At 40.2% G+C, this 21,543-nt stretch overlaps 1 protein-coding gene across 1 annotated transcript in view; it reads left to right on the top strand.

Moving 5' to 3' along the window:
- The window catches only part of MYO18B (myosin XVIIIB), an 842,989-nt gene that overhangs the window by 339,676 nt on the left and 481,770 nt on the right, over window positions 1–21,543 (top strand). The window contains exons 20-21 of the mRNA XM_082258232.1: window positions 10,227–10,410; window positions 17,496–17,706. Coding sequence (XP_082114358.1) covers window positions 10,227–10,410; window positions 17,496–17,706 — 395 coding nt within the window. The remainder of the gene's footprint in view (window positions 1–10,226; window positions 10,411–17,495; window positions 17,707–21,543) is intronic.

The raw sequence follows: 21,543 nt of genomic DNA, 5'->3' as shown, positions 1-21,543 counted from the left end.
CAAACAAAGGAAGCTATACAAAGAGAACAAGATACATTTTAACCCAAGTACATGGTACAACAGGCACATATCAGAAATATGAAATGTTGGGATAACACAATCTTCTAATTATTGGCAAATGACAGCTTCTGTCTCTTTACTTATTTTTGTAAATGCATGGATGGGGATTCACTTTATCTATGCTAGACTCACCTTATCTTAAGACTTATCTTAAATGGGGGTCTGACATAAAGTTTAAGGGGGGGCACATAAAAAAATAGTATGGAGTTCCCGCTTAAAATGCATACCAGACCCTTTTTTTTTGATGATAGTCTGATATGGATGTCAAGGGGGACTACATACATTAAAAAAAGAGTTTGGATCCCTCCAAACTCCATACTAAACTCAAAGGGGAACCCCATGCAAAAAAGAGTCCCCAAACATCCATATACTTTGGCAAAGTTATTTCTTTGTCAGGGACGTTCATCCTATGCCCAGAAGGGATACCAATCTCGCAGACAGCTATGCTTGAACCTCTATATTATGATTTAGAAAGAACACTATAAGGGTTATGCAGTAAGACACCAATAGCTGTTTACAGTCTACAGTCCTCACTCTTGCAGACTAAACACATGTCCACATTTACCTTTTCCCTTGCAGTCTTCGAATAAGAGGTGGATTTTTGCAAGGTAGCTCAACAGAACAATTGGTTTAGATAGCTTTCTGATCTCAGACTGAAAAGCACAAACCAAGGAAACCAGACAAGCATGTTTCCATGTAGTATGGCCATCTGCATGCAACAAGGCAGCAACCCAGCTGTAGTTGGGTATCATGGAAAATGCCTAACAAGTATTGCAATGAAGTAAAGCAGATACAAATTAGTAGTAAAATCAAACACGGGTACTTACCAAGGACAGAATACAGTTGTCAAACTCCTGCTGTTTTCAAAGTACTAAAGTTCAAACTTTGCAGATTTGTCTGCTGCATTTCTGTCCTGATGCACTCTCTATTTCCTGCTATTTGTATGACTGCATACCTATTTAGAAAATAAGTACAGAGAGTAGAAATATAAGGTAATAAGCAGGTTAAAAGAACACATTCTTCTGTAGGCAGAGGGAGAAAAATATCCCCATTTTGCATTCTGTCAGTCCTCAAATGATTATCTTCATTAAAACTCACTTTGAGTCAACTGACATTTATAGCTTTATAGGGAGAGAGTGTACATGCAATTGCAGTTGAAATGTGATCAGAACATTATGCTCTTTATACCTCCAATCAATATAACCTGCAATGAAATAAGTTGAGGCGATTTGATTTTGTTCATTTATTTTTGTAACGTCTTTAATTCCTGTAGTGGGAGAGAAAAGAAGGAGATTAGCAAAGGCTTTGGAGTCAGCTTTATGTGAGCCTGGCACAATATGTCAGCCACATTAACACTGATCTTCTTGCAATTGTTATTTCAGGCATTTGCTCTCAGGCTTGCCGTGGCATTCAGGGATGTCTGGAACACTGCTCCCCATTGATTTCTTTTACTTTTGTCATATTATGTCTGAACAGAATACTAGCAATTCAAACAATTTTATGTAACTGACAGGCCCTGCATTTTTCAAAGAAAACATTATAAAAACCCTGAATATACACATATCCCAATACTTTAACCACTTTACCACCGGAGGATTTTGCCGTCTTACGTCCAGGCCACTTTTTGCGATTCGGCACTGTGCAACTTTAACTGACAATTGCGCGGTCGTGCGGCGCCGTACCCAAACAAAATTTGGCGGCGATCTGCGATTTTTTTTTGCGGGACTGCGACATTACGGCAGACAGATCGGACCCTTGACTGACATTTTTGACACTTTTGGGGGTACCAGTGACATTACTACAGTAATCAGTGCTATAAATATGTACTGTTACTGTAAAAATGACACTGGCAGGGAAGGGGTTAATTTTATTGGAGAGGGAGGGGTTAATGTATGCCTGGTGCTTACTAACGTGTGTGGGGGGAGGTGACTGAGTGACACATGGACAGATCGCAGGTTCAGCTATGCTGAACCCTGCAATCTGTCACTGTCTGTCACTTAGGAGATCCGCCCGCTTTGTTTACACAAGTGGGCGGATCTCCAAACTCGATTCCCCGACAATCGGGGAAGAGCAGCGGTGATCGCCGCCGCTCCTCCCCTGGCCCGACTCCCGCTGCGAATGAATACAGCGGGAACGAGCCTCCGGCTGCGCGCGTGTGCCGCCCACAAGGGGAGGAGTCCAGCGACGTAGGTCTATGTTGCTGGATGATAACTAACCACTTTGCCGCAGTAGAGCTCGAGTGAGCTGTCGGCAAGTGGTTAAAAGCGGCTGCAAATTATTTTTCCTCTATTTGGAGCCTAAGGCCTCCATCAAATATCCGGGCTATAGGTAAGATCAGTTTGCTATAGCGTGTGGAACGATGCAGGATTGCTCCCCATCCCCTCTCCTTTTAGTGCTTGCCATAGAGCCCCTAGCTATTCTCATACGTTCTAACCCTAAATATACGTGGTATCGTTGTGGCAGGCTATCAATATATGCTTTGATTATTTGCTGATGACATACTGTTATTTCTTACTGCACCTTACTTCACCTCTTTCTCTGGACTGGAGGTGAACCAACAAAAATCAGAAAACCCTGAATAGCATGCTTGCTCCTTGCACTTTGAATCAGTTCCAATACACTTTCAAATGGCACGCTTCCTGTGGATAAGCTTTGTGATTTAAAGCTTTTTGGTTGTAAATTCAGGATTGTAGGAGCGAGCCCAAGCGCTAACCAGTCAACCATTACAGATATATGGACCTAAAGGTTGTTTATACATCCATCAAAGGGAACTGGCTGCTACTACTCCAAATGACAGCTCAATATCTGTTCTTGGGTCAGAAGATGCCACTACATGTCACATTATAGTGCTCAGGCACACAGCTGGTCACATTCCCTATGTTCTCAGCTGCCTAACAGCTGGGGGAAGAGCAGCAACAGTACACTGAGCTACCCAGTTAAAGGCTCTGCAGGGAGGGTGTGTCAGGACAAGTCTGATCATTGGATAAGAGCAGGCCAAGTTCCCAGCACAGCTATCTTCCATATCTTTATATGTGCGGACTGCATTGTCCACGTACGAGTAACGTAGGAGCAGGATATTCTGGATAAGAAGCCGAGGAGAGGTCTGATCCACCCATTTAAAGGGATCACAGGCGTTGGGGGTCCTTGTGACTTGCCATAATCTGGTAAGAGGCAACGTGTGGCACACCCCAGCACCTGGAGCACTATAGATCTAAACAATCAAGTTTACACAAGCACTTTGTTGCATGAATTGCTCAGGATTACCAAATATATTAGAGACACTTTAATCACATTTTTTAGAGCACTGTAAATCTAATGTTGATATAATTTAAAGGTATATATCACTTGTGATTTAATTTATTTGTGGATGCACTATGAAGCACTTTTCCTGATTTGCAATAATCTTTGCACAAGTAAAGGTTAGCACTTGCACCTTAATTTACTAAGTTGATGCACTAGTAAGCACTTTGATTTGCAATAATTTTTTTTTTTTTTGCACCAAGTACAGTACAGCACATGCACTTTTACTATAATATTGATTATATAATTTTATTGGATTTTTATGAAAATAATTTAGTATTTGTATTTAGCACTATAAAAGATTACCAGCGCCTTTTTACCAATTATATACACTTTCAAATGGGCCAGTCAAGGTTTTTCTTACTTGGGCATCAAGCTGACATCCCATGCTATACACTGCACCAGGCCAATTATCCAGGAATGTTAACTTATTTAACTTCACTTATGTCTCATTGGTCCTCTCTGCATATGTCTTGGATGGGTCAAATGATGGCAGTCAAGATGACACTCTTGCTCAAAATCCTTACTTACTCATTTAAAATGTCGAGTAAATGAATATATATAGGGATCTACTAAACCACGTCTATCTATAACAGTTCTAATGCGCTCAAAGTTGCAGGGGGGCCTAGGCCTTCTGGTTCTGAAGTTCACGGAAAACTATCAAGCAGCCCAGCTCATACAAATTGCTCAGTATCATACAAGGAAAGGAGTACCTCTTTGGCTTGGAGGCTGCTGATTGTAATCCCTTAGCTATCGATAACTTGATTTGGCTAGGATGAAAGCCTAGTACACACAATCAGAATATCATACAAAAAAAATACTGCTTTTGAAGCGATTGTACGGTAATCTGATCTTTTGTACACAGCTTTCATCTGAAATTATCCGAAGGGACATACACAACATTTTTCTCAGAAGATACCAGAACATTTTCATGTTATCAGAACAGTTTTTGTCCAAAAATACAATACAAATACATTACATCACTTACAAATTTTTATTCTGTTGTATGAGAATTTTCATAGTTTAGTAAACTATTCACTTTTCATCATTCGTCTGATAATCTTATTATGTGTACTAGGCTCATGGAGTGGAGTAATCCCATTACCCTCCATTATTGGACATTTTAGGATCAGCTGAAGGTCCCTTATCGGCTGCAGTCCCCACACAATCCCCTCCTGTCCTTCTTGAGACATCTTTTTATTGAGCACATGTAGCCCCTTCCTCCTTTTCCTACTGGTCTTTACAAGGTATCATGCCTTCCCTCTCAAGTAATTCAATTCCCTTCAAGAGCAATACAAACTTCCTAATTCCGAAATATTTCATTACCTTCAAATTTCACATTTCTGCTCTGCCTATGTTGAAGGGCAAACAGCAAAGAAAATGGCCTCTGCCCCCACCTATAACTGGCCTTCATAGCAAAGAACACATGGAAGGGCAACGCACATGAAACAAACAAAGATAAAATTCCCAGTTCAATTTGCCAACCAGTCTGCTTACCAACCAAATTGGCCTGTCTAACAGTTTGCGTCAATACAGGGGTTTAGTTAGCACACATTTGCAAACGCATGTGAAAGCTGCAGGGCCACGTCAAGGCTCCCTGTTACCTGCAGTCCTAACTCTAATGAATTTTAAAGAGTCTCCACAGTGGGAGCACATGCAAGCTAATGGATAGATAGGGGGCAGGTGAGCCTGGAGGTGGCCCATCCCTCCTGAAAGGTAATTGGGGGCATAATGGAAGCCCAGCTGATAGTATTACAGCAAAGGCACCCAGTATGTCCACTCACCAGTACACATATACAACAAAGAAAATGGCCTCTGCCCCCACCTATAACTGGCCTTCATAGCAAAGAACACATGGAAGGGCAACGCACATGAAACAAACAAAGATAAAATTCCCAGTTCAATTTGCCAACCAGTCTGCTTACCAACCAAATTGGCCTGTCTAACAGTTTGCGTCAATACAGGGGTTTAGTTAGCACACATTTGCAAACGCATGTGAAAGCTGCAGGGCCACGTCAAGGCTCCCTGTTACCTGCAGTCCTAACTCTAATGAATTTTAAAGAGTCTCCACAGTGGGAGCACATGCAAGCTAATGGATAGATAGGGGGCAGGTGAGCCTGGAGGTGGCCCATCCCTCCTGAAAGGTAATTGGGGGCATAATGGAAGCCCAGCTGATAGTATTACAGCAAAGGCACCCAGTATGTCCACTCACCAGTACACATATACAACAAAGAAAATGGCCTCTGCCCCCACCTATAACTGGCCTTCATAGCAAAGAACACATGGAAGGGCAACGCACATGAAACAAACAAAGATAAAATTCCCAGTTCAATTTGCCAACCAGTCTGCTTACCAACCAAATTGGCCTGTCTAACAGTTTGCGTCAATACAGGGGTTTAGTTAGCACACATTTGCAAACGCATGTGAAAGCTGCAGGGCCACGTCAAGGCTCCCTGTTACCTGCAGTCCTAACTCTAATGAATTTTAAAGAGTCTCCACAGTGGGAGCACATGCAAGCTAATGGATAGATAGGGGGCAGGTGAGCCTGGAGGTGGCCCATCCCTCCTGAAAGGTAATTGGGGGCATAATGGAAGCCCAGCTGATAGTATTACAGCAAAGGCACCCAGTATGTCCACTCACCAGTACACATATACAACAAAGAAAATGGCCTCTGCCCCCACCTATAACTGGCCTTCATAGCAAAGAACACATGGAAGGGCAACACACATGAAACAAACAAAGATAAAATTCCCAGTTCAATTTGCCAACCAGTCTGCTTACCAACCAAATTGGCCTGTCTAACAGTTTGCGTCAATACAGGGGTTTAGTTAGCACACATTTGCAAACGCATGTGAAAGCTGCAGGGCCACGTCAAGGCTCCCTGTTACCTGCAGTCCTAACTCTAATGAATTTTAAAGAGTCTCCACAGTGGGAGCACATGCAAGCTAATGGATAGATAGGGGGCAGGTGAGCCTGGAGGTGGCCCATCCCTCCTGACAGGTAATTGGGGGCATAATGGAAGCCCAGCTGATAGTATTACAGCAAAGGCACCCAGTATGTCCACTCACCAGTACACATATACAACAAAGAAAATGGCCTCTGCCCCCACCTATAACTGGCCTTCATAGCAAAGAACACATGGAAGGGCAACGCACATGAAACAAACAAAGATAAAATTCCCAGCTGGGCTTCCATTATGCCCCCAATTACCTTTCAGGAGGGATGGGCCACCTCCAGGCTCACCTGCCCCCTATCTATCCATTAGCTTGCATGTGCTCCCACTGTGGAGACTCTTTAAAATTCATTAGAGTTAGGACTGCAGGTAACAGGGAGCCTTGACGTGGCCCTGCAGCTTTCACATGCGTTTGCAAATGTGTGCTAACTAAACCCCTGTATTGACGCAAACTGTTAGACAGGCCAATTTGGTTGGTAAGCAGACTGGTTGGCAAATTGAACTGGGAATTTTATCTTTGTTTGTTTCATGTGCGTTGCCCTTCCATGTGTTCTTTGCTATGAATTCTTTGCACAAACGATTACTGTACAAACTAAGGAAGGTAGGTATGGACCATAAGGTGAGTACCTGGATAGAGAACTGGCTCCAGGGGAGAGTCCAGAGGGTGGTGATTAATGGGGAGTACTCGGATTGGGCGGGTGTGGAAAGTGGGGTCCCCCAGGGTTCTGTCCTGGGACCAATCCTGTTTAATTTGTTCATAAATGATCTAGAGGAGGGGATATCGAGTACAATCTCAGTATTTGCAGATGATACTAAACTAGGCATACCAATATCTTCTATGCAGGATGTGGAAACCTTGCAAGCAGACCTGAACAAAATAACGGGGTGGGCAACTACATGGCAGATGAGATTTAATGTAGAAAAATGTAAAGTAATGCACTTGGGGGCCAGAAACCAGAAAGCAAGCTACTCACTAGGGGGGGAACCTCTGGGTGAGTCTAGGATGGAAAAGGACTTGGGGGTACTGGTAGACAACAAGCTTGGCAGTGGCATGCAATGCCAAGCCGCCGCAAGCAAAGCCAACAGAATACTGGGATGTATAAAAAAGGGGATTCACTCCAGAAATAAAGAGATTATTCTCCCACTCTACAAGACTCTGGTCCGACCACATCTGGAGTATGCTGTCCAGTTCTGGGCACCGGTCCTCAGGAAGGATGTGCTGGAATTGGAGAAAGTCCAGAGAAGGGCAACAAAAATAATTAGGGGAATGGAGGACATCAGCTATGAGGAAAGACTACAAGCACTGAACCTTTTCTCTCTGGAGAAAAGACGATTGAGGGGGGATATGATATCAATGTACAAATACTGTACTGGTGACCCGAGCATAAGGAACAAACTATTCAGAGAAAGGAGATACAATAAGACACGTGGCCACTCACTAAAACTAGAGGAAAGGCGGTTTAACCTTAAAGTGCGTAAGGGGTTCTTCACTGTAAGAGCAGTAAGGATGTGGAATTCTCTTCCACAAGCAGTCGTATCAGCAGGGAGCATTGATAATTTCAAAAAACTATTAGATGGACACCTTAAAGACCACAACATACAGGGGTATACAATGTACGTTTAAAAGCAAACACACACACGCATCATAGGTTGAACTGGATGGACTGATGTCTTTTTTCGACCTTACTAACTATGTAACTATGTAACTATGTAACTTGCATATTTGTTGGTCTTGCCCTATTGTGATAGCTTTCTGGGCTGAGGTATTTCATATGCTATCCACCCTTTTTGGCGTGACACTAGCGCCTGACCCTTTGGTAGTGCTTCCACTTAACATAACTATACTAACAATGTTTTGGAGTATCCCACATCACCCCAATTCCCTCGCAGGTTTCTATTAGCAAATAAACTTTAAAAAGACAACCCCTAGACTGATCAATGAGCTGGAGTGAGTGTGTGCTTCACTATCTTTGCACTACTTTTGGGGGAAAGAACCTGAATTATCACCAGAACAAGAAGCGAGGGGAAATTTCCTAATAAGAAACCTGTTTCAGCGACAGCTGTTTAAGAAAGGATTTGCTTTCAATTTTGAGAGATTGTCAGCTTTCAATTTTGAGAGATTGTCACTTACTTTCTGTTGTGTCTTTAGGATAGGAAGTCAAAGTGAATCTACCCAATGGGACACAGATTTAAAAAAAACTGCTGTCAAGGCTTCCAATCCAGCAACTAGAACCCATTTTCAATCAACAGTTTATTGAGTTTTCTAGATCATATTACTCATAGCCCATATTTTGCCCTCTCCAGCAGTATTCAACCCTGATAAATCATTTTTTAAAGATTTGTTTGGGGTTACTACTGCTATTAAAATTATATCTTTACTCCCAGCATTCTACAGGCACCATTTTTTACAGTTTTTTTTAGGTTAAAAAACAAAACAAAAAACAAAACAGAGATTTAACTATACTGTACTCTGTTCAAACATAAAATAAAAAATGGTTATCGTTATCCTTTAATTGTGTATAGCTAACATGCATCTGGGATTTTTTTTTTTTAACTAATAATACCGGTTATGCTAAATCTGTGTGTGAATGACCCAGGCTAAAAAAAAATAAATGTGTACATCTTTACTGATTCATTTTTGCTATAGATTCCACTGGTCAGTGTGTCCAAACACAACTGCCTTTTCAGGATCAACTATTAGAGCTTTTATCTATTAGTTGCATAATAAATATGATGTACATGTCACATTAAGAAATTAATATACATGATAGATTCTCAGTAATATGTACTGTATGATCTCTATGATGTCAAATTAGATAACTTCTGGGGTGCCTAGAGAGCACCATTATACATTAATATATTATAATAATATAATATATAGCAGTATTATTAACAAAAGCCAAAAGCCACTCCCTACTGCCATTGGGTCCACGGTACTTATTCCAGTTTTCACTCCCTATTGCTCTTTAACTATTTGATAAAAGCTACAACATCAATCCCATGGTTTTCTACTCAACTGAACACATTTACAGCTCCAGTAAGCATAGGACAAGAAACATCCTTAATTCCACATAATTCTGTTACAGAGATATTAAAGTCATGTTTTTTTTTTCTTTTAAATAACAAACATGTTATACTTACCTGCTCTGTGTAAACGTTTTGCACAGAGCAGCCCAGATCCTCCTCTTCTCAGTTCCCCTGCCAGCGCTCCTGGCCCTTCCCTCCTGCCGAGTGCCCCCACTGCAAGCAGCTTGCTATGGGGGCACCCGAGCTGAGCCACTGCTCTGTGCCTCTATTCAGACACGGCCCCACCGTTCTCCTAATTGGCTTACTGACATTAATAGGCAGCAGCGGGAGCCAATGGTGTCCGCTGCTGTCTCAGCCAATGGGGAGGGAGAGTCCTGGACAGCCGAGGCTCTCATTCACGTAAGTCTTAGGGGGGCTGAGGGGGGGCTGCACACAGAAGGTTTTTTTTATCTTGTATAGAATAGATAAAAAAACCTTCTGCCTTTAGAACCACTGACTGGTTGTTGCATATTGTGTAGGATAGGGATACTAAATATGCTGTCTTACACACTCAAGTGAAATAGAGATGAAGACATTCGATTTTAGAGTTGATCTCATGCAACAATGACATTTCTTTTACCTTGAACAGTGGTAAAATGACTGGACATTACTATACTGTCCCTTTATTATTCACTATAGGAAGGTGTAGTCATTTTATTAAACCTACAGAAATGATTAATGCATATCAAGGTTTTATGTGTCATTACTTGTCCATAAAATTTAATTTCCCAAACCTACTGCTTGTTAGACTCTCGATATAAGTCTGTCACTGTTATTTTATAGGGGAAGGACTGTGCTGTAATCTAGTTAAAGCTTCTAATTTGTTTTTTTCTCATTTGCATGCTAGTGACTACTTGAAGGACTTGTTTTTGCCTCGGGCTAAGTTTCCACTGATCTGTCGCTCTGTGGCTGGGATGGAGGGGAAATCTCAGCAAGCCATGCAGAGAATAAGCTGTGTGAGGAAGACCTTTGCCAGCAGCTTTGCAGCTGTGAGAAGGAAATCAGTGTGTGCCCAAATCAAGCTTCAGATGGTGAGTATTCTGCTTTATAAGAGGTAAAACTGTACTTTAATACTTAAGCAGTTACAGAAAGTAAATTGACTTTACCTCACTGTGCATTGTTTATGTACTTAATAGTAATAGTAAATACATTTTCTGCATTTAAAGGCAAACGTCCCCATTATCTGATATTCCAGTTACAGGAATCACTGGGCTAAATCCCCTACCAGTGTCATAAAAGTTTTGGAGTTTCCAACGTCTGTACTTCCGCACAGTAATGTGTTTCTTTGCTCCTCCCAAAGACCATATTGAGTGTCTCACCCTGGGGCAGCTAAATCCCCAATCATTTAATAACTTCCCAACACAAAAAAAAGTGTCTCATCATCAACTTTGTAATGGTAGCAGGAGTTGAATAGATTTAGAAAATTTGGTGAGCATATCTTGCTGCTTGTGTTGCTGTAGAATCCAGCATGATATTAAGCCTTACATAAACCATATAAAATATCAGTTTTTAGTGAGTTTACCTTTTAAAGCGGTAGTATCCCGCTTTTTGTGACTTTTAACTACAGGTAAGCCTACAATAAGGGTTACCTGTAGGTACAATTAATATCTCCTAAACATGCACGGTTTAGGAGATATTTACACTGCATGCAGCTGCTGACGCGAGCTGCGCATGCGCTCTGAAGGTCCGGCGGACCTTCAGCGTTCCTTGCCGGGAAGTGCCGGAAAATGACTCCCGCGCGCATACTACCGCTTTAAGATAAAAAAACAACATTTTCTTTTTGCTGTTTGAAGTCACTGAACAGAGAACACTTTTTACCCACCTTGTTTTCTAGGCCATTTTTTTTTTTTTGCTATTTGCTTTTTTTGCTCTAGCAATTTCGAACCTTGGCAGTCACAATGTCCCACTGCCTGAAGATGTTCACCTGTTGGACTCCTGCTTCAAAATGATAGATCCATTGCTGTTGTATGTAAACAAACCAGCCAGGAGATCCTGGGTAATGTCACTCAAAAACTATGTCCAACAAATGTAAATTCATAGATTTACAATTAACAACAACATGTTTTTCCTTTAGCGCCCTATGTCATTGAGCAAATATGGTCAACAAATATACCTTCATAGATTCACAATCAATAAAACAGATGTTACTTTAGCGACCCATTTCTGCAGTAGTGGTCACAGCATACATGATCTCAAGATTATGGTACTGAGAGGGGACTTTAAATTACAGAAACAGAGGCTGAAATTGGAAAGTAAATTCATAGAAAAGTTCAAAACTCTAGACAGGGGTCTAAATAGGGACAGGATTTTCATGTGCCATTATACTTCCAATTTGTTGTAGCCACTGAAAACTTTTCCAACAAGCCCGTTCGACAGAAGTTGATTGCCCCTGCTGAACCGGACGAACTTCGATCCATCTACTGCCAGCTTAACACTTTACAATAGCCTTTACTAAAGTGTGTCAAGAAAAAATTGTTGTAATTTTTTTAAATATTTTACTTTCATCACTCCTACTTATAAAGCCTGAAGAAAGGATCTAAGCCATTCCAAAAGCTTGCATTTTTGTAACTTTAGTTTCACCAATAATGGGTATCACTTAAACTCTAAACTTTCTGTATTAATCATCAATGCCTAGCACAGTACAATAATCTAGTAATGCTTTTTTTAAGATATAAAAATCCTTATTTTCACTATATTAGAAAAAAAAATGGAAAAGCAAACTTGTAAAAATCTGAAAGTCAAAAATGACTTTAAAGATAACACTGCAATAAAATTTCAAATTATGCGCTCACTGAACATACATTTTATTTTCCATTTAAGTGACTGACCCATAAGGAAAAAGAACAGCAAGTAGGTTGAAAAATCTAATTATGACTAAAGTTAAACAATGAACTACATAGAACACTGAGGCTACTCTCAAAGTTCAGCTAACATGGTCTGGTGCTTTTATCCCCTTTTTTTAAATTCATAATTGTGCATATGTGTTCAATGTGAGCATAAAACCTAATTAAGCTAATCCATAATCATATTAAATTAATGAGCAACTGGCATAAAACTGAATTTACTAAACAATAACAAATATTTGGTAAAAGGAGCTCAGCAACAAGAGCTAAAATGAACAATCATATCGCTGAACATGATACTAATTATAGAAATTTTTTATGGATTATAGTTTAATAAACCAAGCCTAAACTTAACCTAAACATATATTCATGGTACAGTTGCTTTTGATGCCAGACTGCCAATACAAGTAGTGTTTCTTTTCAATACATTTTAATTAGATTGCAATAGTACAGGTATCAAGATACAATTCTTTGACAAAAAAAATCATAATATATAGTAATTTACATATTGAAAGTACAAATGGTCATCTTAAATAATTTAAACTAGGATTTAACAGAGTAGTATGCAATTGCTTGTTGAATATAACAATAACATTAGTTTTAAATTAATAACTAGGTAAGAAATTTAAAACAAGAAAGCAAACATATATTTATATATATATATATATATATATATATATATATATACATACACACACACACACACAGCATATATATATCTATATAGTAACGTTTCGGGGCGATTCAACTCAAGTGGCGCATGCGATTTGAAGAAGTAGTGCCAGTCCAGACTGCATTTTTAAGGGCACGGCCACCCATTTTATTTAAAGCCATAAAGAAAGTTCACAAAACAGCAATTTCTCCTCGCAGGGGTTCCACCATTACTGTATATGTGTTAAATTCAGCCTCCTGGCTTAACCATATGCCTCACACCTAGGCCTAAGGTCTGATTATCAGATCAACACAAGTATCCTTTGGTCAAGCTCCCTGGTATCTTCCTTGGCATCAGCTTCATACTGCTCTGTTGCGGACTACATCTGCCTCCCGCAGACCTGTACGCTCTGGCTGCCAACTCTCTCTCTCAGGGAAGGTGGGAGCCCTCCTGACTCCCATACACAGACCTCGTGTCTGTCGGTTGGAGTCCTCCTGACTCCTGGACCAGACCTCCTGTCTCCCCGGGTGCAGCTGTCTCCAACTGTGAGCTCTGAGTGCTAACCCTGGGAATAATATGAACCCAGCCCACAGGTGTGCAATCAGCAGGCCTGTCCTAATCAAAACCAGGCTTATATTGCTAACACACACAGTGACCCGGGTTCGCCTCTCTGCATCTCACCCCCCCTTTGTTTTGCACCGGAGGAAGAAACACATCACTTTTCACATTGGCACCTTTGTGCCTACTACAACCCCCAGGGGTCCAAACCTGTCTGACCTTCTTTCTAAAGGGGCACTCCACCCACATCTTTTTCCGGGTGTGCTTCCAAAAGCACTTCTTCCTGACCTTTGGGGTCTCTCTATCATCCCATCTACCTTTTGGCCCTGGTTCCTAGATTTATTTTCACCTTCCCTAGACCTACTCTCCCAGGACTGTAGGGGCCTACTTCTGTTACACCTATCTCACTACCTGACTCAACCAGCACTGTCTGAGTTTCAGGTTCACTACTACCTGTGGGGTTAACCTTGGCTACAAATTCTTCAGAAATATACACATCATCAACATTGTCAAAAACATTGAGAACAATTGTAGCACTGCTTGTTAGGACAGTGTATGTGGAGGGACCACATACAGGCAAGCAGTTACTCTCTTTGGGACATTCCCACAGTTTCACATCGCTCCCTGTTGTCCAACACTCCATCAGCGACTGTTCTACCAAGAAACATTTTTCCACACAAGTCTCTTTAACCATTTCTGACCTATCCAACAGTGCTCCAGAGTGCCTCTCATACACAACCTCTGTATGAAGCAATCCAGCACACTGAGAGACAACTTTCCACATCAACACAAAATATTGCATCAAATGATTCCACCATTGGCTATCTCTGCACAGTACAGCCTGCAATATCCAGCACAAATCAGCCATACCCCGTGGTATAAGCTCTCCAAATGCAGGAGAGGACGGCAAGATATACACCGGCTGTACACTCCATAATGCTAGCATTTCTTTTAGCAGGTCTGTCACAAAATGCACACAATTTTCCTCTGTATGCATCATGAACAAAATTTCTGCTGTGCGTTCACACTCGCTCGGACCTTTAGCCATGAGAGGGTTAATCTCTGCAACAGCCAATGCACCTGTGAATACTGGCTCTTCAGCCTCTCTATTTGTCACAGCATAGTGTGCACCTCACTATTACCTTCAGAAATTTCTTTCCACCATGCTAATATCCTTCTAGCCATACTATCCCAGTCTGCCTTGTTTGTGCTCCAATCAGCAGCATTCTGCAGCACTGCTCCATCTACCAAAGGAGACACAGGACAGAGTGGCTCAGCAGTGGACACATTGCCCATATAACATTGGTTTAAACCACACTGTGGCAATACGTTTTTAATCAAAGCAGGCTTTAGTACCCCACCCTCACCACTGTGAGCTTCATTCAAGACATCAAGCTGTCTCCAACTGTGAGCTCTGAGTGCTAACCCTGGGAATAATATGAACCCAGCCCACAGGTGTGCAATCAGCAGGCCTGTCTTAATCAAAACCAGGCGTAGATTGCTAACACACACAGTGACCCGGGGTTGCCTCTATAGATATATATATATATATATATATATATATATCCTCCTCTTATGTAGTCCGCTCTAAGTGACAGCGTTAGGTGCCTGAGCAGCCAATAACCAAACACTATCTATGCCACATGAGAGCAAAACTTTGTGGTGCGCTGCAGTGCAGGTACATTGCCCACTACTAAACCTTTTAAAAAATGACGCAGCAACACAATGCATTATGATATGTGATTTGTGGTAAAACACAACATTATAGTCAATGCAAGGCTTTATCAAAGAGTTTTCAAATTGTATTGTACAACCTCAAAATTATTTACATGCCAAGCTAAATCTCCAGTGAACTAAATCCATTATAAAGTGGCCAGAGTCTGAATTAAATCAGATATGTAAAGGCTGGCATTTTTTGTTATTTGTCACTAGGTTAAGGATTAAACAGGTTTATAGATCCATAAATAAAACGTCACACCATTCATCACATCAATGTAACCATCTCATAGATGAACGATACTCCTAACTTCTGTTCCTGGAGAGCTAGCAGTAAATCAGAGCGATATATATATATATATATATATCTGTCTATGTATGTAGTCCATCACATTCAATACGAATTAGTAAACTCAATTTGGAAGTTTTGTTATTCAATAAAGAGTCACAAAGCCTACTGAATGACAAGACCACTTAGCTGATATGCCAAATGTGGTCTAGAGTATTTGATAAATCTTAACTGACAGATTAATCTGTCTTTAGGTTGCTAAATGTAATATATACTAATACTACATGCCAAAATAGCAGGGAGACCCAACTTGCAGGAATATGCAACCACTGGCAGAATATTACCAGTTTTTAAAGGGAAAGACTAGTCTTTCTTTATTGTTTTAAATATACCATTGGTCAATGTGACCATCTAAATAATTCTAGTGTCAACAATTACTTTTTCCGGTGCAAAAGTTCTAGATAAAGTATATATGTATACAGGATCAGACATGTTTCCTTATTATGTTTTCAGGCTCTTCTTCCTGGTTTGTGCAGCATATTTACCATCATGTGCTGACACCTGTAAAAGTCAGCAACATCAGAGTGGAGATCACTGGGGTTTATTTACTAAAACCAGAGACTGCAAAATTGGGTGCAGCTATGCTTGGAAACCAATCAGTATCTAGGTTTTTTTGTCAAAGCTTATTTGAACAAGCTGAAGTAAGATTAGGATTGACTACATTACACAGCTGCATGTGATTTTGTCCTCTCCAGTTTTAGTAAATAACCTCACAGTGTCCTATGTCCTATGTCCTATGTCCTGTATAGCCATGTTCACTGACTGCAGTCCATAACCAGGATTACTAGTCACATGCCTAGATATACAGATAAGCACTAGATGGTGCATTTACCAGTCTGTGTAAGCAATACAAGAAAATAAAATATGCAACAGTATGCAAGTGAGCATGCCAAAGACACATCAAAAATTACTTTCAAGAAAATGTTACAATAATTACTAAAATGTGTAAATGCTGAAAATACGCTATAGTTTTTAAGTGCTCTTTAATACTTTGTGAGAGCTTATGTGCTAAGTCATAACTGAAAGATTAATCTGTCATTACTTGCAGCATTCCATTTAGTGCATTTGTTATTCTATAGCAAAATGTTTGCAGATTAGTAAATTCCAAGGAATAAGTGCAATTCTGCTTAGTGATTATTTATAAACTTTGAGGCGAAATATTCAGTAAAAAAAAAGAAATCCTGAAATCTGTTAGAGTTATATAACACAATGAAGCTTGGCACCCAATTCATTTTTTACTGACCTACCTGGTAAAAATGGGACTTGTTTCCAATTGTATTTAAAAAAAAAAAACACTAATTCTTCCTTTGGAAAACTATTTTATAACATTTCCATGAAATCAGAAAGTAAAGTAAGAAAACCTGTTAAGGGCTGAATCTAGGGTGAAGGAAACGCAGATGAAGAATACAAAAGTTACTTAAAAACAAGCTATAAAGAATTTTAGATAGCTTGGCTGTCTGCAGCAACTAAATTCATTCACATTTTTTACATTTGAAAATAATATTAGCAACGCATTTCATCAAGATAGTGAAATACAGTTTTTAAGATTTATACTTCAGACCTAAAATGGGGCAATTGGTTTAATGAACATAAGACCAACAAAGCAATCTGTTGAAAAAGACTTCCCGTATTCTAAAACATTAACAGTGTCATATGTATATTATTCACACTGGCTGATTTTATTCACCTTGGACATCAGCAAAGTTGTCCTTGATTTAGAGTTACAATACTTGATACTAGGAATTCTTATCATCTACCTAACATTTTGCTATATACCATTTTTGAATTTTCTGGGGAGAATGCTTGCGTTTTGTTTTTGTCTTTTATACATACTCGTTCTAAGTCTGCATTGAAGTGCTTGTTGTATAACCAAGGGAAAGTGCAGCCTATGTAAAATAAGGAACAAGGTTGTACAATTTGCTGGGGACATCAGAAGAACACATCTTTGTATAAAATGATCTTACACAATTTGATTTCTGCTTTTCTTGCTTGCTCCAGGACGCTCTGATGAATTTGCTAAAACGGTCCCAGATACATTTTGTACACTGTCTGGTCCCTAGACTGGGAATGGATGGCACAGAAAGCAAAACCTCACAACTTTGCAGAGGAACAGCAGGAGATCCAATTAATGCGGCTATTGATGTCCCCTCTGTAAGAATTCAGCTTGCAGGAGCTCAGCTATTAGATGCTATGCGCCTCTGCAGGATAGGTAAGAGACTTGTGTATTTATTGGACAGTGAAAGCTGCTTTTAAATGGTGCATATATTATATAAACACAGAGATTTGCCGTTTAGTTTCATTTTCTTTTATAATGCTTTTTTTTTCGAGGTTAAAATGTTCACTTCAATCTCCTTGGTCTAAGCTGTGTAAATGAACACAGGCAAAGGACTGTTTTTGATGCAGTGCAGGCTTATCATTCTTTTCAGAACTCTAAGGGGGATTCAGTCAAAAAATAATTCTACAAAGACATGAATCACTTTATAGTTAAACATAACACATCAGTAGGTCGTCTGAGTTCACATTTCGATAGGATATACTGGACTAGTACGGTAACAAAAATAGAGAAAGTAAAGTTTGTTGTCTGCATCGAAACAGATTGTCAATGGTGTTTTTCTAGTGTCGTTTATAGAAAATCTTATAAATGTTTGGATGCTATAGGCAACTTGGCACATATGGTTGGTGTGGCAGTTTTCATGCCAGTAATGTGCAAATATACCTGCTGGTCTTCACTGTTAGGAGAAGCTCACATGGATGCTTGATACAAAGTATCAAGCAGAATGCATATTATTGGCATTCCATGCTGCATGTGCTGTAGCTGAGGCCATGGGGAAAAAGAACCATATTCAAAAGCAAAGGCCAGCAATTGGGCTTAGTATACTGTTTCGGATCTGGCATCTGGATGTGCATAGGAGGGTAAATATGTGCCAAACTCCCCATTTTGATGGCTACAATGGCTGTCTTTTTGATCTTAGGATCCCCATATTACAGCATGTACATTATTAGACTGCAAAAAGGGTATTTTTGAGACCTTTTCCAATAATAGAACTGATATGAACTGGGAGCTATCCTTTTTAACCACTTGCTTACTGGGCAGACTTACCCCCTTCCTGCCCAGGCCAATTTTCAGCTTTCAGCGCTGTCACACTTTGAATAATAATTGCGCGATCATGCCACACTGCACCCAAACAATATTTTTTATCATAAAGCTTTCTTTTGGTGGTATTTAATCACCACTGTTTTTAAACAAATGACAGAAAATTTTGAAAAAAAAATATGTTTTCTTTGTTTCTGTTAGAAAATAAGTAATTTTTTGTAAATAAGTAATTTTTCTCCTTCACCGATGTGTTCTGATGAGGCTGCACTGATCAGGCACTGATATACTGTACTGATCAGGCACTGATATACTGCACTGATGGGCACTAATAGGCTGCACTGATGGGTACTGATGAGGCGTCACTGATGCGGCGGCACTGATATGCAGCACTGATGAGCACTGATAGGCGGCACTGATAGGCATTGAGAGGTGGTACTGATGGGCAGCATTAATAGGTGGCACTGATAGGCAGCAATGGTAGGGGGCACTGATGAGCACTGATAGGTGGCACTGATAGGCATCACTGATAGGCACTGACAGGCATCACTAATAGGCACTGTCAGAATTTACTGGTGGGCACTGACAGGCATCACTGGTGGGCACTGCCATGCAGCACTGGTGGGCACTGATTGGCAGCACCAATGGGCACAGATGAGGTGGCACTGATGGGCACTGATGAGGTGGCACAGATGAGGTGGCACTGATGAGACGGCACTGATATGTGGCATTGATGAGCAATGATAGCCAGCACTGATGTGCACTGATAGGCGGCACTGATAGGCAGCACTGATGAGCACTGATAGGTGGCACTGATAGGTGGCACTGATGTGCACTGATAGGCCTCAATGATAGGCAGGACTGATAGGCATCACTGACAGGCACTGACATGCAGCACTGGTGGGCACTGATTGGATGCACTGGTTGGCACTGTTGGGGCTCACTGATAGTTAGGACACTAATGCTCAGTGCCCTGATTATCAGTGTAGATGTCCCCTGTGTGTATTGACGGTTATCAGCACTCCTCTCCTTACGCGTCAGCGCGTCAATGTGCGACCGCGCTCAAGCCGTTATTCGGCTATAGCGTGGTCGTGAAGGGGTTAAAGAATGAAAGTACTCTCATCAAGCATAAAAGTAATGGTTTTTAACTCAACACAAATTTTCCACTTAAGAGTTCATATTTTTTCATTTAGATCTCCAAAAATGAGGGGTAATCCCATTTTAGATGGTTGTGACCAAAAACATATGCCCCCTTTGAAAGATTTCCCCTCACCTCTTGCTCTAATGCCAATTCTAAAATTTTGAATTTCTCCCCTGCTCAGTGACAGTGGTTGCAGGTCAAGTAGAGAGGTGAACCTCCTCATGGGGGGGGGGGGGGCTTGCACTTAAGTACTTGGCAGAGAGTCTAACCTTTCCTTACTCTACCTAAAATTAATAAAAAAAAAATTAAAATAAACTTAAGCATTCTTTTTTTGTTTTCTGCTAGTCATCTTCTATATGACTCTGATTTGAGCATGAATTGCAGTATAGTGTATAAACTTATTCAAGCACCTCCCCCTTTCTGAACCTACTAAATCCTTATCTACATATTGGGGCATAAGAATTATGGTGAAAATCACTGGTTTATTCACAACTGGTTGTACTGTAGGTGGGGGTGGGGGGGGGGGGATTTCTGTACTTGGTCTAACTACAATGGAAATTATTACCTAATTGAAGGAATTAAATTGTAAGGAATTTATGTCTCGGTTCACCAAGTATATTATTTCCCTGATAGCATTGGCAGTTCACTTGTTGGCTGGAGCTCCAGTTCATGTATGCCCTGTTCAATGTAAATTAAATACACCCAAAGAGGTCTTATGTATGTGCTCTAGAATATACTAGGAACCCTGCAAACCAAATAGTGAGTATGTATAAAAATTTAAAACTTGACCCCTACCTCCTGAACCTTTGTCATCCATTTGGTCATGTTGCTGGATGTATAGGAATGCTAGGGTATGGTAGGGAAGGGGGGAATATTAAGCCAGCACTGTCTTCCTAGATACAGCAACTGTTTTCATAATAAAGTATCCTGGTTTAGATCTAGAAACAATTATTGATGTACCAGTGCTAATGGGTGCATTTCATCATGTTACCGTGCTAGCTTAGGCACTGCACTTTACAGTAGCCACAGGTTTACTTTACTAGGGCCTTTAGAAAATGCCTTCAAATTTGCTCCATTTGATTGCCCTGAAGGACACATGTTACTATCATCATTATTTTAATTGTTGATACTTTGAATCACTTATATCCACTCAAATAATAGGATTTTGTTGAAGAAGCATTAGCCAGACTCCATTAACTCTTGTTAAGTGGAGGCTAATGTCATCCTGACTTTTGAAGCATAAACGTTCATTATTCCTGGACCGCTTTCCCCCATGTGTTTTATTGCTGCTAACCTGCATAGAATGTCTTGTTGTTGCAGGTTATCTGTTTATTTCCTTTGTAACCAGGGGCCTTGTACTACTTTATTTTATATTTCGATCTATGCTGATAATTTAAATCAATTCTGGAGAACAATAGCAACAAGAACAATACTGTTATCACATAATTATGTTGTTCAGAAATTAATTTTATTGTTAGCAGAATGGAAAATGCATGTGATTAAAAATCAGACTGAGATATGCATATTTTCTTTTTTATATCTAATTCAAATTTGTAATGTATTTTTTTTCCGAGAGAATACTTGATATGTGTTTAGCTAAGAGTTATATGATTTTTTTGTAATTACCTGGTGGCGGTGTGATAACCTAGATTTCAGTGGTGCATGAAGTCATTTTCTTATTGTTGGAGATCATTTCATTTTCGTTCATTTAATCATACTAATCTTTTCTACAGCACTTGGTAGCTAATTCACAGCATACTAAGTAGGCGCTAGTCATTTCTGTCAATTCTGATTCTGAACTGTGTTGTTGAGTA

The sequence above is a fragment of the Pelophylax lessonae genome, assembly GCF_965119305.1.
Source record: "Pelophylax lessonae genome assembly, chromosome: 1".
NCBI classification, from domain to species: domain Eukaryota; kingdom Metazoa; phylum Chordata; class Amphibia; order Anura; family Ranidae; genus Pelophylax; species Pelophylax lessonae.
Note: the sequence above shows the minus strand (reverse complement) of the source record. Positions and strands in the feature narration are given on the sequence as shown.